This window comes from Leucopleurus acutus, assembly GCF_964270905.1.
Source record: "Leucopleurus acutus genome assembly, chromosome: 15".
In the NCBI taxonomy this organism is placed as follows: domain Eukaryota; kingdom Metazoa; phylum Chordata; class Mammalia; order Artiodactyla; family Delphinidae; genus Leucopleurus; species Leucopleurus acutus.
This window is the reverse complement of record NC_139157.1, coordinates 34,621,537-34,638,820: the sequence shown is the minus strand read 5'-3', so window position 1 is coordinate 34,638,820 and position 17,284 is coordinate 34,621,537. Positions and strand designations below refer to the sequence as shown.

The 17,284-nt window shown below is 37.8% G+C and overlaps 1 protein-coding gene across 1 annotated transcript in view; it reads right to left on the bottom strand.

Moving 5' to 3' along the window:
- Positions 1 to 17,284, bottom strand: part of MTCL3 (MTCL family member 3) — a gene marked incomplete at both ends in the record, with an annotated part of 41,022 nt that overhangs the window by 4,382 nt on the left and 19,356 nt on the right. Inside the window, one exon of the mRNA XM_082856128.1 lies at positions 3,862 to 3,933. Within this exon, the coding sequence (XP_082712254.1) occupies positions 3,862 to 3,933 (72 nt within the window). The remainder of the gene's footprint in view (positions 1 to 3,861; positions 3,934 to 17,284) is intronic.

Here is a 17,284-nt window from a genome sequence, read left to right as displayed (position 1 = left end):
GAGAAGCACAGAGAACTGAGAGAACTCCAGGAGCATAGTGAAAAAGGATAAGAATGTATGTCACAGATAGATTCGATGTGAGAATCCATTTCACGAGCAAAGAAAGAAGCTGCCCTGCAAGAGACTATGTGTTCGGGTCCCTGAACTAATTCTGTGAGGATGAAACCAAGGACGTATTACAATGTCTAATATCACATCAGCAGAAGAGTCAAAGATAACCCCAATGTTTTGAGCTTGGGTGTCTTGATGGATGTGTTGCCAATGATAGGGACAGAGACTGAACAAAGAGGATCAAGTTTTATGGGAAGAATATGGATTTAAGTACATTAAAATGCTGCCTTTGAGGTGTGTCGGTGGAGGGATACCCAGTGGAAACATCTATCAACAGGCATGTGGAATCTCAGGCCCAAGGTTACCAAGATTACAGCGCTGGACCTAGAGGACAGCTCAGGCCCAGAGGGGAGGACATGAGGATGAGATGCATAGAGGTGATGATTGAAGCTATTGCAATGGCTTCAGAGGCAATCAAAGAGGAGAAAAAAAGAAAGGGAGACTGAGAAGAAATGATTAAAAGTTGGAGCACAGAGCAGGAGAGTCAAAGGTCACTAAAGCCAGAATTAGAAATCATGTTTGAATAGAAAGTTGACCAACAATATGCATATCAAATATGCTTTTATCTAGACTAGGCTCTGTTGGGAAGTAAGAGCAGGTGAGACTGGGAAGCTAGCTGGGCTGCATGTTCTATCAAAGTCCTTGATCGCAAGGCAAGGCCTTTATTTGCTAGTAAGAAGAAAAAATGTTATAATACTGCACTTTGAATCTAACCAAAATGGCAACGGATGTGATATAAATCACAGACTGGAACAGAATAACACTTCGCTGGACTATGTGAAGCAAATATAAAAGAGGAGGATATTTGATTTGTGTATGTGTAAGCTCTCCTGCCCAAAGGGATGAAAACATGACAAGTATTTTAAGAGTTGGACCTATATTGCATGTAACAAAGTCATGATAAAGAAGGAAGGAGAATGATGGGCATGATGATTATTTTATTTATTTTAAGAGAAGTCTTTTCAAGGTACCACGTATGGTAGTTTCTGCAATGACCAAGGTTTAAGAATCCTGTATGCCAATGTGCCTTGCATCCTCATCCTATAACCTAACTATTGTAGGTTCCGTTTGGAACTGGGCAGGGAAATCCCATATATAAATGTGAAATCATTAAAATCAGAGATTGTATGGAAAGTGCCTGGTTGAAATGTAACTGATCAGAAACGCTTGCTCCTGTTTTCACAGTGAATGCCAGTCAAGAAACATAACAAAGCTTTGAGATGTGAAGCAAGCTGTCTCTTATTTTTGTGTATGTTAAAGACTCAGTCTTGAGAAGATACAGATGACGTAAGAGGAAGGGGAACATAAAGATGATGAGGGCCCAAAGAAGTGAACTGAGTTTGGCTTTAACCTAGCCACTACTGGAAGCTAAGTTGCACTCTGATAAATTACATATACTAACTCATTTAATCTGTACAACTCTCTATTATGACCCCATTTTAAGGATGAGGAAACAGCTTGTCTAAGGCCATGCAGCTGGTATGTGGCAGAGATTTCCATGTAGGCAACCTGACCCTAAAGTTACTGTTTTTAACTGCTATGCAATACCATTTCTCAGTATATAAAGTCACTGTGCTGCTGGAGGAACATGTGAGGAATACATAGAAGAAACTGAACAAAATGAAATAAAAAGCCATATAAATAATAGCAGGTTGAACCATATGAAATTGCCATTCGTAGAGGTCAGAACAACAGCATGTTGGCAATTTCATATGGCTCATCTAGAAAAGGGGGACATGGGAGTATTCGAAAGTGCATACTGATCCCGCTGCAGAGTGCCAGACGCTAGACACTGATGATTGCAAGCTGGATAAGATGGCCCCTGCCTACAATATGCCCTGGCTAAGCACGGGAGATGAATATGTAAATATGAATTACAACAATATAGGATGCTTGCCCTAACGTAAGTATGTGACTCAATGGTCCTCAACCTTGACTGAGCAATAGAATCAACTATGGACTATTTTATAATTGAGATCTCCCATCTGAGACAGTCCAGTCAATCTTCTGGGGTGGGTTTTTGAAAAAAGACAGGTAATAACCTCTGAAAATAAATGAATTGAAAATGATAGCAGGGACTTCAAAGGCCATAATAGCGTCCTTGTAAATTTCCCAGGACATTTATGTGCATGAAATAAAAACTGGTGGATTGCAACATGTCTTGACTGTTTTAAGACCCCAGGTCCCACTGAGAAGTTGATGAAAGCTGCATATGCCTTTTGCAGAAAAGTGCCCCTGTACACATGGAGTGGGGGTCCACAGAGCCAGGAACAAACAGTTAAGAATTCCTGGATTAGAGAATGTTGTTGAAAAAAATAAATAAGCTTTACCATGGGAAGTATAAGAATAGGACAAACATGAGTTAAAAAAAATAAACTGTTGATTAAAGCTGACTTAAGATTTTTAGAACAGGGAGCATATAGCACCTCTCCCTCAGTGAGGTGGGGAAGAGAACTGATGCATAACATTATGGCAAAGACACAGTGGGAGAGTTGTGGTGACAGAGCATATATGAACTTATTAAGGGGATGATGAGAAAGGTGCAAAAAGGAGATGATTTTGGTAGGAGACTCTGGGATTCTAGAACTGCTATGGCCTATAAATGTTCATGTCCAGCACCAGGGGAAAAACTAACCAAGGACAGGGCAGGGAGAGGAGGAAAAGGAAAATGAACAATTAATATGTTATGCTTTTAAAAAAATGAGTGAGATCAACTTTTTCCAATTTTGAATATTTAAGTATTGCTTTAGTTAAAATTATTATCTAATGAGAAAACCCCTTGTAAGAATAAAAAAAAGTACATATGCTACAGTCCTATAGATCCCAACTTACACATTTAAAAATCAATATCTAGCCAAGTATTTTTTTTTTTTTTTTTGCGGTACATGGGCCTCTCACTGTTGTGGCCTCTCCCGTTGCGGAGCACAGGCTCCGGACGCGCAGGCTCAGCGGCCATGGCTCACGGGCCCAGCCGCTCCGCGGCATGTGGGATCTTCCCGGACCGGGGCACGAACCCGTGTCCCCTGCATCGGCAGGCGGACTCTCAACCACTGCGCCAACAGGGAAGCCCTAGCCAAGTATTTTTAACGAGCCATGATATCATAGCTGTCCCTAAATATTTCCTCTTCTGTTTTAAAATCTCCTTTATTACTTCCACCAGCACCTCTGCTCACCCTAAAAGTAGACCTAGTCTTTACTGTGGCTGTGTTTCTAAGTCTCTTAACAAGCCCATGTTGAAGACATGTTTTAAGTTTTATTTTTATTCCTTAATTTCCTTTCTTTTGCTTCCCCAGTCATTGGTAGAGAGAACTACTTCATTCTAGGACTCTCCAAAGCCATCAGGAGTCTCTCTCTCTCCCCTCTGCCACCCTTCCTACAACATTCCTTTCTTTACTCTCTCCTGATACTATAGGAATAGCTATTCTATTGTCCTTATTAATTATGAGTGAACAAGATCAGCACCATGGGTACAGTTCTTAAATGTAGCAACACATAAAGTACTAATGACATTCTGCTGTGTGCTTACAATGCAAAAGCAATAACAACAGGGATGTTAGCGCTAGCTTTTAAAAAAAAGATACTGAATGCTTTATATTGTCTCCTGAATCTACAGCTACATAATTGATATGCATAATTTAACTCTCTTTTACATGAGTGTATCTGGTTACTATGTCTACTTATAGATGTAGCTTATTATTATATACATTTAGAGATGTTTGATGTACTAGCTGAAATTTTATTTCCACATACCTCTGTGGGAGTCTGTTGAGCCTTCTTTTCAGATTTTGGCAAATCTTTGCTTCCTCTTCTCTTTAAAGATAGCTGAAATAAAGCATGAATAGATTTAGTTTGGTAAACTACAATTTTAATTCAATTTTATATTTTTAAGTATCCTAATTTCCTACGATAAAACCAAGCCAAATGAAAAGTGTTAGTTTAATAGCCATAAGGGAGGGAAAAAAAAACCAAACCAGATAGATTTAGATATATTTTACTTTGGATGGGGATACATATCACAATAGAAGAGTAGCTGGCAATTGTCAAGGTGATTTGAGAAATACAGGAAACCTACTATAAAAACGCAGAAAAGCAATTTGGAGAAAATTTAGATCGATAACTCAATATATTATATTATTCAAATGAAAGAAATCCTTGTTAGCATTCTACATCATTAAAGAAAAGAAAGGAATACGGTATTATTTGCAGTTGGACTTAGGTTGTTATAAGCTTATAAAGACAAACTTTCAGTGGATTTATGTAGAATTCGAAGAATTTCCTCACCACATATGCATGTAGACAAACATGATACACATGTTCATATACACTCTTCCACACACATGTAATACAGCAGGGAATAGTAGGGGTTATAGTAAAATGGAGATGGCATGCTCCATCTAAAGGAGCCGGCTGAGAGGGAATTAGGAATGTAGGCTTTTTCAAAAGAAGCCGGAGATCTGGATTTTTATGTAAAATCTCCCCCATTTTATTGGCTGGCTCTAATTGAAATTCAAACAAATAACACTTTGTAGGTCAAAAAATACACATCTAGTGTCAAATCCTTTCATGGACCAGCAGTATTGATCTCTGGTGCTCAGTTCCATTTCTCACCACCGTTAAAATAAAGTTCCTCTGTATGAACAGTAACTGTATGTATGAATATCTACCATGTACCAAATACTGAGCTGGATACACAATTAAATAATGTACCTACCATTAGTAAGCTCACAATTTAGCGTGGGAGACAGGGATGCAAACAAAGTACAAGTTGGCAAATGCCGTGCTTTAGGTTCTGTAAAGAAGCGACTTTGTCCTAGTGTGGCATCACCACCATGAGAGTAAGAGCTGCCACACAGCAGACGTTGAAAACAATATTTGCTGAACTAATGAGTGAATATGAAATATGAGATTCTGAGGTCAAAGAGGAGGACGGCGGTACAGGCTGACAGGAAAAGGAGGCACGGTTTCTCTAAAGAGCAGGCTTCATGAATTTGCCAAGAACTGCAAATTAAATTCTTCACATGTTAATTTCTACCCCAGTTCCAGTGTTAAAGGCTGGCATACGTTCGTGCTGCAACTGCTTTCATTCAGCATAAAAAGGAAACTACAGAGCCAAATGAATAGTCTACGTGGTTATTTATTTCTAGTTCACAGACATTCTCCATGTTGCTTGTATAATTTTCTTAGAAACAGAAGCTGTGGGGACTGATTCACCATAACCAAAAGTGATTTAGGAACCAAGCAGTAAAAACAGTCTCAAGAAAACCAAGAATATAGTGAGAGCTGAACTAGGGAATCCTGGAACATTCTGTATAGGGGCTACCTACAAAGAACCACCTAAGTTTATTTTGTTAAATATTTATGGAATGCTCTTACTTTGAATTTATCCATTATATGTTTATTTAGCACTTACTAATGCACTTCATAAGGTACCATAATAAAAACAGCACAGTCTCTGCTCATTATGAGGTTCCTGATTTACTTGGCAAATGGTCACTTCAGTGGGCAATTTAATACAGTGCGATGAAAGCAATGATAATGCAGAAGCAATATTAACTGGCATTGATTGAGGACTAATTCATGTCAAACACTTTATATACATTATCCCAACTAATTCTTAAAACACCCTTTTAGGCTCCTTTTGCAGATGGTAACACTAAAGCTTAGAGAGGTTAACTAGATTATTTAAATCAGTGGTTCTCAAAGTATGATCCCCAGAACAACATCATCAGTGTCACTTGGTAACTTGTGATAAATGCAAATTCTCGGGACCCATCCCAGAACTACTGAATCAGAAACTCTGGAGATGGGGCCTAGTGACCCACAATTTAACCAGCTCTCCGGGTGATTCTGATGCATGATAAACTGTGAGAAGCACTGGTCTAAAGTCACTGCTTGGTAAGTAGCAAAGTCAGATCTTGACCCAAGGCTTTCTGATCTTTATTATTTACTAGATCACAAAGAAGAAAGGCTTAATCCAGTCTGGGGCTGGAGATGGTATGGGGAACTAGAGATGATTTCCAGAAAGAAGTAACAGCTTATCTTGAATCTGGCAGACGAGGACTAACACAGCTAAAGATGGAGAGGAGGGCGAAGGGAAGAACAAAGCATTCCACGTAGAAAGACCATTTCTGGAACACAAAGAAATTTGGGATGGCTGTAACAAAGTGTGAGGAGAGGGTGACATGGGATTTACTATCAGATCTTGAAGGACATTGAATAAAGTTTGGATTTTATCTCATCAAGTCAAATTATTGTCCTAAGGTCAATTAGAAGTATTAAGAGGTTTAATTACTAAATTATTAATTTACTAAATTTAACTATCCAATTAATTAGAATAATTAAATCATAATGATTAAATTACATTATTAGATTAAATTTAATTATTAAATTAAGTTATTATTAAAGGAGTATCCATAATCAGATTGCCATAGAAGAAATACAAAGACACAAAGGTGGCAGTCCAAATGTCCATGAGGTAAAGGGATGACACGCAAGTGAAATGAGGGAAAGTGTGCTCTGGTTCTGAGAACTTTTGGGGGGGGGTTGTTTTTCATTCATTCCACATATATTTGTTGAGTTCTGGCATATATACGGTACAGTATGGTTATACAAATATGAGAAATATTTTACTCTCCTCCCAAAGAGCTAACTGTTTATGATGGTAAAAAGAATGCAGGTAATTAGTTAAAAGGGTAGACAGAATTAACTGCATTTATGAATAAAGAACAAACAAACGACTGCGAGAGCAAAGAAACAGCTATGGTTCCAGATGTGGGGAAATCAGAGAAAATCACCCAAGAGCGCTGACCTCTGAAGGACGTGCAACATTTCAACAGAAATAAAACCAAGTCAACAGCAAGGGCAAAGGTGTGGAGGAATAAGCATGCCTTACAGATGAATGGAGACAGAGACACTATAGAGACGAGATAGAAGAAGATGCTTCAGGGACTGAGGTCAGCTTGTGGAGATGAGAAATTTAGAAGTTATCCTGTGGGCAATGTAAAAATGAGTCCTCTAAATTAATACAGGAGAAATGCTGAAACTAGGCCATCCTTTCTTAAGAGGCATTTTCTATTTTACTTTTATTTAAACATCACTTAAGTGGTGGGTCAAACTCAAATAAAGCTCTGAGAGAAGGTTTCCCCCTAAATAAAAATATATTGCCTTTAAGGAACCCCCAGGACTACCTGTACCTTTAAGTATCACATTTAAATTTTCAATAAATATTTAATCATCTTTTCGTATTCCTGTAAGTTTTTATTAACTTTCTGACCCCAATGAAACAAAGATGAGAGATTCATTTGGGAAGAGAAAGCTGGAGAAATAAGGTAAGTCTAAACAGTCTCTCTTTCCCATGAGGATAAAATGTTGTCACCGCCCCCCCCAATCATACCATCCCACATTCATGCACTAAATCTAGGAACCTCTATGAGGGGACCAGTTTAGGAGGCTAGAACTAAATCTCACACTTTCATCTTTGTTCTCAAAGTAGGCGCTTCAGGTGGCTCTCTAGATAAATATGTTGAAAACATGTCTTGTCCACATCTTAATCCTTTGCATTCCCATCCTCAGCTATCCAAAAGAGACTGCTGTTCTTTTTATCCACGTGAAGGCCAGGAATTAGAAAGTTTTACCAAAAATTGTTTGCACAGCAATTATATAAATTGGATTTGTGTTCTAAAATGTTTTGAGACTGACTTTCTTCCTCAATTAAAATTTGGTACACTTCTTAATATGTGATCTCTTTGTGTTTTTAGCAATTAAACAACAGAGAAGAACCTGTCTAAAATGTTATTTTTATACATATTATTTGTACAAAAATCTCCTATGTTTTTAATAAAATTAAAGAGGGACCCATTTGTACGGTGATTAAATCAAGTAGGAAACTATAACTGTATTAATATAGGATTTATGGAGCACTAAATGTGTGCCATGTACTTCCCTAAGTACTTAATATGTATCCATTCATTTAATCTTACCAGTCTTAGGAGTTTGCCACCATTATCCAAAGCACACAAAGGATAAACCACTTAGCTAGCAAGTGTTAGAGCCAGGATGTAAGTTATCCAGCTTCACAGCTTTTGCTCTGAACAATTACATCCCACTGCTACTCCAAAAGAAGTAAAGTAGAGGGTTATATTATTTCTGGGCATATTCTTCTGTATGCTATTACATCATAGCTGCATGGGTTTGAGGCACTAGTTTACATATATTACACATGAGCAATGTATTTTTCTATTGTCAACAGAGAAGTCAGCAGAAGTGACATATACACTCACTGGTTCTCACAGTCATCCTGTGAATGCTTGTGACTTCAGGGTGACATTGGAAGTGACGCATGGGGATTTCTGACTGAAGGCTGGAGGAAAACTGAAAGAGCCAGGAACTCTGGCTCTGCTACCGTCTGAATGTTTGTGTCTCCTCAAAGTTCGTATGTTGAAATCCTAATGCCTAAGATGGTGGTAACAGGAGGTAGGACCTTTGGGAGGTGCCGAGATCATGAGAGTGGAGCCCTCAACAATGGGATTAGCGCCCTTTTAAAAGAGACCCCACGGAGCTCTTGAGCCTCTTCTGCCATATAAGTATACAAGTTTGTGACCTGGAAGAGGGCTCTCACTTGGCCATGCTGGCATGCTGAGCTGGGACTTCCCAAACTGTGAGAAATAAATTTCTGTTGTTTATAAGCCAACCAGTCGGTGGGATTTTGTTATAGTAACCCAGTTTGAAAGGGAACAGGAGAGGCTCTTGTCCCTAGAAGTCCTCCTCCTTGCCTTGTGTGTTATATCCTTGACACCTGGCAGAGGAGGGGCAGGTAAGAGCACCCAGAGATCTTGCCCACAACCACATTCTCCACTCTCTCCCCTCAACGTATGAGGCAGGGTCCCAAGCTTTATACAAGACATGACCTTGAGAAGCAAAGGGAATGTGGGTGAAGGAGGCATGCTAGGATGATCAGGTCTTGTTACTCTTCTCTGGCAAATCTTCCAGTGGTTTTCCAGCTCGCTCAGTCAGAGCCATGCTTTACTAAGGCACAGGAGACCTTGACTACACACTGGATTTGTCCTGGTAACATTTTAAAAAGACATGACCAGGCTTCAACCCAGACAAATTTCAATAGATTCTGGGGTTGGGATCAGGAATTTCTTTCAAGCTCCCACAGTGGGTAAAATGTACAGCTGGCTCTGAACCACAACCCTGCGCTATGTGGTCAGCCCTGCCCCCCACCCCAAACAAGCTCTCCAACCTCATCCCCACCTCACTCCTCCTCTGCTTTCCCGGCTCCAGTGTCACCAACATCCCTGTGGTTCCTCAAACATGCCAAGCATGCTCCAGGTTGGGCCTTTCCTCTGCCTGCGACACTCTTCCTTCATACACTCTCACCACCCACTCCCATAGCTCATTCAGGGTCCCTAATTAGAGAGGCCTTCCCAGACCACTTGGTATAAAAAAACAGGGAAGCCCCTATAAAATACCTCCTCTACTCTCTTCTCCACACATTCCTTGTCTTCCTAACTCCGCTTTATTTTTCTCCAGACCTCCTCTCACCCTCTGACGTGTGTATCTGTTTCATGTCTGTCTCATTCTGGGATGTGAGTTCCACCCACGCAGGGCCTTTGTAATGTTCTGTGACAGCTCTGGCTCTTAGAAATATACCTGGCACAAAGTAGTTGCTCAGACAATGTCAGTTGAATGAGAAAATAGCTACTTCGACCTTATTTTTTACGTAGCTTTGTTTTTGAAGCATCCTAATCCAAGAAATTGGTAGGCTAAAACAAACAAGTCCATTTTAAAAGTTCCATTTAAAGCTTAGAAAAACAAAGTGTCTCAACCTTTTCAACAAAAAGACTAAAGAGTAAAAAATGTATGAGCTGAAAAGTATTTAAAATGGGACATATGATACACCTTTGTTCTGTTATAATACTTTTTTTGATTTTTACAAATTCACTTTCCCAGCGTGATAAGATTCTAGGTCTCAAAATCATTTTGTAAAGGATATTTGGTACCAACACTCTTTGATGGCCTATCTGCCTTTGTGGCTTCTTCTCATCAGCACCTCTACAACAGTTTCTCTTCTGCCCCTGGCCCTGGAAGTCTACAGAGTCTCTGCTTCTCTTCCTGCCCTCAAGCCCGGATCAAGACACTCTACACCAAAGTGCATTCTTAAGTGACCTCTTCTTAGCTCTCAGTCGTGGAAGGAACCAAGTCAATGACTCTCCATACTCTTTCACTTTCCTTAGCCTTGGAGAAACATCAATGTGATAATTCTTATGTGAACTAAGTTACTTTCCATGTAATATAATTCACCAAGGATTTACAAAACATAATCTGGAAATTATGGGCATAAAGGAACCTAACCTTTGGGTTCCTACCAGTGTCTCTTATACATTAGACTTAAGACTTTATTAGTGATAAAGGCTTTCCACAGTAAAACTGTTTACAAAACTGGCTGTATTTTTCCCCTCCCAGTAAATAGTCCATTTACAATGTGCCCCATTAAGAGGCAGAGTCTTTTTCTGCACCTCTTCAAACTGGGCTGGCCTTCTGACCAATAAATACAGTAGGAGTAAAATGTGGTAGGAAAGATGACATGCTAGTTCTGACTCTATCCTCAAGAGATTGTGCAGATTTCTGCTCATTCCCTCTTGGAAACATGCTGCCCCGCGTGACAAGTCTGGGATAGCCTGCTTGATGAAAAGAGTCACATGGCCTAGTTATTCCCATTGTCCTAGCCAACAGCCAGCCAACTCCCAGAAGTAGAGCTTCCCAACTGACTGTCAGCTGACCACAAATATATTCGGGGACCCAACTGAGACCAGAATAATCCATACAGAGGGCAAAAGAATTAGGCAAATAAATGATAGTTTAATGCCACTAAGTTTTGTGATAGTTTGTTGCACATAAACAGCTATTACATTTACCAAATATTTTTCATCATTGAGTTTGAAAAATATTCAGTTGATATTTATTTTAAAAAATCCTTTATTCAAATCCCAGAAAAACAAAAGACATACATAAAAGGCTAGTAGAAGAGCTGAAGGGAGGATCAAAAAACATAGGAAAAAAAGAAAATCAATGTACTTTCTTTGTTTTTATTTTTCCCCTACTTTTGTCAATATTTTGATTCCATAAAATATTTTTTTAATAAAACTGAGCTTTAAGTAAGTTATCATAAAAGCTTACCTTTCAGTTCTAAAAGGTAGATGCTTCTCTTAAGATACTTCTTTTAATAGAAGAAGGTGTTTAATTAGCACCGAAGGCGTGATACAAGTTAAATGCTAATAAAGTTCATCCTAACAGTCAAGCTTAATACAGGGTCTGGCTCAGCACATTTTTGAAGTACTACTATTTGAACTTAGCTTTTATTCTTCCCTTTTCAGAAGAAGTGATGTATACATCTTTACAGTGCTTCCCTCGATCTAGGTTTCTAATTTATATCTGTCAATTTTATTTGTCCTTTTGTTTCTATAGTTTTCTTAGGCAAGGGAAGAAAAATAATTTTACAAAACTTCCTAATTAAGTCAATTTACAGAGTTGAAACATAAAAAATTCAAAGAAAGCTGTATTGAGAAAATTCTCAATTGCATTTTAAGGACTAGATTTCCCAAACTCCTACTGCTTGTTAGTTTAAAAGGCCAGAATTTAGAAAAGAATATTATAGAGAAGAGAGGAAAAGAAAGTTGTCATTAATAAATCTGTTCCAAGAAACAACTTTGGAAGATTTGGGGAAGAAAATTAATCAACAATTTAAATCTGGGATTTGTTCCCAGAAAATACTAATATTTATTAGTATTTATTTAAAAAACTGCATTTTTCACTCTTGGGGAGGATGGGGATCCCCTTCTGAATATTCTTACAGAGGTACATGTCACACACGGAGAGGTGTATCTGGCATACAGAGTGTGTGTCATGGAGGTGGAGACCCACATCTGCAAGAATAAATCAACCCTCTTCTGCCAGAAGGTTATCTTCTCCTTCTGTCCCATAAGCCCAGGCCCCTTCTGAGTTATGAGCCTTCAAAACTTATTTTTTCTTACCTACAGTGAATGCCTAAGTAAACACTTTTAAAAGCTGGAAAAGCTAGATTTCTGCTCTACTTCGAACCAATGCCAAATTGAAATAGCTGGGATCATATTCTTTGTTATTTAAAGGGTTTTTTTAAAATAAAAGAATCCTATGAATTTTCCTTTTCTTGGCTCCTTCATCCTTCTCCCTTTGTGCTGATGTACATATCCACAGCAGAGGTCAGACTGAATATAGAGTTGTATAAATTCTTTATTGCTAAAGAATATTAATATGTGAATTCTGTAGAGCATGCTATCAAACCAAACCACCAATGAAAGAGAAAACATTAGAACTTTTGCTTATGTGGGAGTCAGGATTATCTCCTCAGGGCCACATGGCTTTGAATGGCTCTAGAGTTGCATAGAGTCTTTCCTTTTTAAAAGTCATTCTTTGGTGCCAATCATTATTTTAGATCTCTTCTGCTCTCTTCCTAGAATATTACTTGTTACTAGTGCTTAAATGTTGTTAGATTGGAACTCATTTTCCATAATTAGTACAGTGAAATTTAGGTAAGCCAGAAACTTGAAAAGCAAAATACTGAACTTAACTCCAGAAAATCTAAAAGGTCTGAAGGACCATGTGATGTCAGAAGGGAAAAAAATGAAGGTTTCTCCCATCAGTGGGATGTGGTTGCTATAGAACTAGAGGAAATGAAATTGGGAGGAAACTGGAGATAATACTATAATAGTTGGGGCTTATAAAATCTTTGTAAAAGACATCCCTTTTAAAAGTTAGGTTTGGACCCAATAATTCCCTGCCTTCCATTGTGTGCCTTATACTATACGACCAAACACCTCCTGTTCCTTAGACAGAATTAGTCTCTGTATTCTCTAAGCTACTTGAAGATATTCAAAGGGTTCAAGGCTACTGGTGAGAGAGTTTCTGATACAAGAATCTCTTACATCATTTTAGAAATCCTCTATTGGAGTAGGGTGTAGGTTGTTAGAAGGTCTTCCAAATTATCAATAATAAACTGATCCCCAAACAAGACCACCTTGCTTTAAAAAAGCAAAGGCAACATGATAAGAGTGCTTCTCTGATATTCATATCACATATTACACTTGGATAGGTATATCCTGAAAAGGCCTCAGAAAGTCCCACACAAATGAATAGATACAGGACTGGAAGCTTTCTCAGTTGAGACTATTTTTTTTAAACCTGAGAGCCTGGTTAATGACTTTTGAAGTAATAATCATTAAAAAATTATTTTATGTCTTAGATACTTGATCCACAGTAAATGTATGCTTACTAAGCGATGAATGTCATCGGCAAATGCGGAGATTTACATTCCCTTCTAATTTGCTCTAGTTAATGAATTGAGTTCTAAGCACCACTGCATTTAGTAATTAAAATGCATTTAGAAATTAAAATGCATTTAGAAAATTACGGCTGGGCAGTGAAAGCAGTTTCTTATGGCTTTTCTCTATAATAAGGCAAAGAAAAAAATCGCAGCCAGCATTTGTACGTTAAAATAATGATTTGTCCAGTTTTTATATTGTGTATCGACCAGCTTCTACTTAATTAATGCAGTGATATTAACATCATTTTTGTATCAACTTTAGAATCTTGTAAGAAATAGGTTTGAAGTGCCATTAAAGATAACAAGATGCTAAGGGGTGGGTATTACAGGTGCTTTAAAATTATTCTTTACACAGTCACACATTTAGATATTTCGTGATAAAATTTCAAAGGTCAGAGTATTCAGTAATTCCCAAAATGCACTTCGGAGGCGGGGGAGTAGAAGCAAGTTTCTGGGATAATTCCTAAACTAAGTTAAAAAGTGATAGCCCATAATTGTGCTTTAAAAATTTTGGAATTAGTTGCTAAATTTTAAAATGTGGACAGTTTACGTTTTAAAAATTAAGATTTCTAGTTTCAGTTGAAAAACTGGAAGACCTGGGAAAGTTGGGTCCTGATTATGGCGTGGCAACCTTAGATTGGAACTGACTACTGAGACATACACAATATCCACTTAGCCCCATCACTCAACACAGATAGCCTCACTCATTCATATAACCTGTTTGACCCCTGAGTGACAGCAGAATGATCAAACTCTGCTCTGGACTGCTAAGGTCACATATATGGAAGGAGCCCAGGAAACTCAATCTTCCATTCAGTACCTTACAGGAATGCTTTCTATACCACCTAGACCCTGCCTGTGCTCTTCCAGGAGCTTGCTTCAATAGGAGGCAGGCAATACAATCCCTTTACAAATGGCTCTAATGGATAAAATGTCTTTATTTTCATCTCAGATTCACTTAAAGTAGAAATCACTTAAAGTGATTCAAAGAATAAATCTACTTTATCTTCTATATTAAATCCTTTCATTTAGAAGGGAGTGATCACATCTGTATATAATACCCAGTACTTTTAAGCATTCATCATGTGACATGGTTTCATGTCTAGCTTACAGTCAACTTAACTCCCTAAGCCTATTTTGTGTAAATAGCTATGAATATATTTCTCTCCTTTTTGTATTTCTGTAAATTTTAAAAACTTAAATTGTAAGACATCACATTTATTCATATTAAATTTCATTATTAATTTGGGTTTACTGGTCTAGTATGCTAACAATTTCTTTTGTTCTGTCCTTGCCTGTATTTTTCTTGATTGCTACAAGAAGATTCTGCCTACATATTCTTTTATTAGAGTATAATAGGTATGTACTAGACATGTAGTTGAAATAACATGAAAACATTTATAAATACAGCATGCCAATCAAAATCTCTGTAACCTCAATACATGCATCAAGTAAAATTCATGAATAAAGTATAATCATAGAATATTTTCTCACAACTCTTAAATGGATTGGAAAAAAATCTTGTTTCCATGGTTTAATTCAATGATAATCAACTTATTCCTGGGAAATTGGCCTTTTACCATTTTTAAAGATAGAGAAAGTAGAGGCAGAAGTAATTGGTTTTAAAAAAATTCACAGAGTATATTTAAAAGCACAAAGAACTAAATCCAAACTTTTAAAAGCAAATAATACATCCACAGACTGTGTTTTGTTTGCATGTATATATGCACATTCATAGAGCAAGTGAGTATGAGTGTATGTCTATGTGCATACATGCATATGTAAATATGTGTGTGTATGCATCGGACCGTGTGAGAGTATGTGCATGTGTACACATGTATGTGTTTTAGGTCCTGGAAAGAATTTCTACACATCTTAAAAATTGCTCAGTGAATTCTAAAACACAAAGATAGTCAGAATCTCTGTAACCTCTATCCATATACCAAACACATAGTTTGAAGTCTATTAGAGATATGAGAACACATGCTCACTGAAATAAGTTATAATCTTATTTTACTTTATATTAAGGGATATCTTGATATCCTTTGGAAGTGTACTGTTTTTGATCAAATCAGCTCATTTCAAAGTTACTTTGGAATAAATGGAAAATCACTAAATTTCTGAAATTTTAATTTGAACAAAAACAAGTACCATATTTTAGGCTAAATAAATTTACTTAATTCCTTAATACAATGTTAAAGAATGCACACATATTCACACACATCTTCTTTAGACATGAGAGCAACTTAACAGCTACACATACATTAGTCCCTTTATAAATAATAAGTAAGTACCTGGAAGATACATGCGTGAACATAGAGCACGAGCTATCACCGGAATAGGAAGAAAATATTCCATATATTAAGGAAGTTATGGAAAGTAATCACAGATGAACCAGATTCATTTCCTAACTTATTATTTTTTAAAGAAAATCTACCCTGTTCACATTGTTACTCTAATTAAAAGAATTTGGGATAACATGACACGAAGCTATCTCTTTCTTCCTATTAAAATATACTTGAAGGCAAAGATTAAAATGTACATGCAGTAAGACTGGAAACTAAGATTAATGGTCAAGCATTTGTCAGAATCTGAGAAAATTTTCCTTCAGTGATAGCATCAGTGGAATTCAACAAAGAAATACTGTATCTTATATGTAGCCTTTACGGTCTGAAACAAAAGAATTGGAGCTGCAAATGAATCAGGACTAGACATCCCTGTTTCTTAAAAGTTAAACACAAATTTGCCATATGGCTCAGCAATTCCACTCTTGAGTATATATCCAAGAAAAATGAAAACTTATATTCACCAAGGACTTGCACAAGAATATTGTTAAGCATTATTCATAATAGCTCAAATGGGAACAACCTAGATGTCCACCTACTGATGAGTAGATACATAAAGTGTAGTATCCATGTAATAGAATACTATTCAGCAATAAAAAATGAACTACTGATACATGATATGACACAGATGAGCCTCAAAAACATTATGTTAAGTGAAAGAAGCCAGGCAGAAATCATACACTGTATGATTTCGTTTATATGAAATGTCTAGAAAAGGGAAGTCAATAGATACAGAAAGTAGTTTAGTGGTTGGGGATTAACAGTAAATGGGCATGTGGGATCTTACCGAGGTGATAAAACTGTTCTAACACCGATTTATTGTAATAATTGTACAACTTGGAAAATTTGCTAAAGAAAAAAACATTGAATTGTACAGCTGTAACGGGTTAATTATATCAGGGGTCCCCAATACCCGGGCCACAGACTGATACAGGTCTGTAGCCTGTTAGGAACCGGGCTGCACAGCAGGAGGTGGGCAGCAGACAAGAGAGCGAAGCTTCATCTGTATTTACAGCCGCTCCCCATCGCTCGCATTACCGCCTGAGCTCCACCTCCTGTCAGATCAGTGGGGGCATTAGATTCTCATAGGGGCGCGAACCCTACTGCGAACTGTGCATGCGAGGGATCTAGGTTGCACGCTCCTTAAGAGAATCTAATGCCTGATGATCTGAGGTGGAGCTGAGGCAGTGACGCTAGCACTGGGGAGCAGATGCAAATACAGGTTATCATTAGCAGAGAGGTTTGACCGCACAGAGACCATAATAAATCAGCTGTTCGCAGACTCATATCAAAGCCCTAACAGTGAGTGGCAAGTGACAATGAAGCTGCATCTTACGGAGTAGATTGGACATAAGCAACATGCTTTGGGTGTCACTGTCTCCCATCACCCCCAGATGGGACCATCTAGTTGCAGGAAAACAAGCTCAGGGTTCCCACTGATTCTGCATTATGATGAGTTATATAA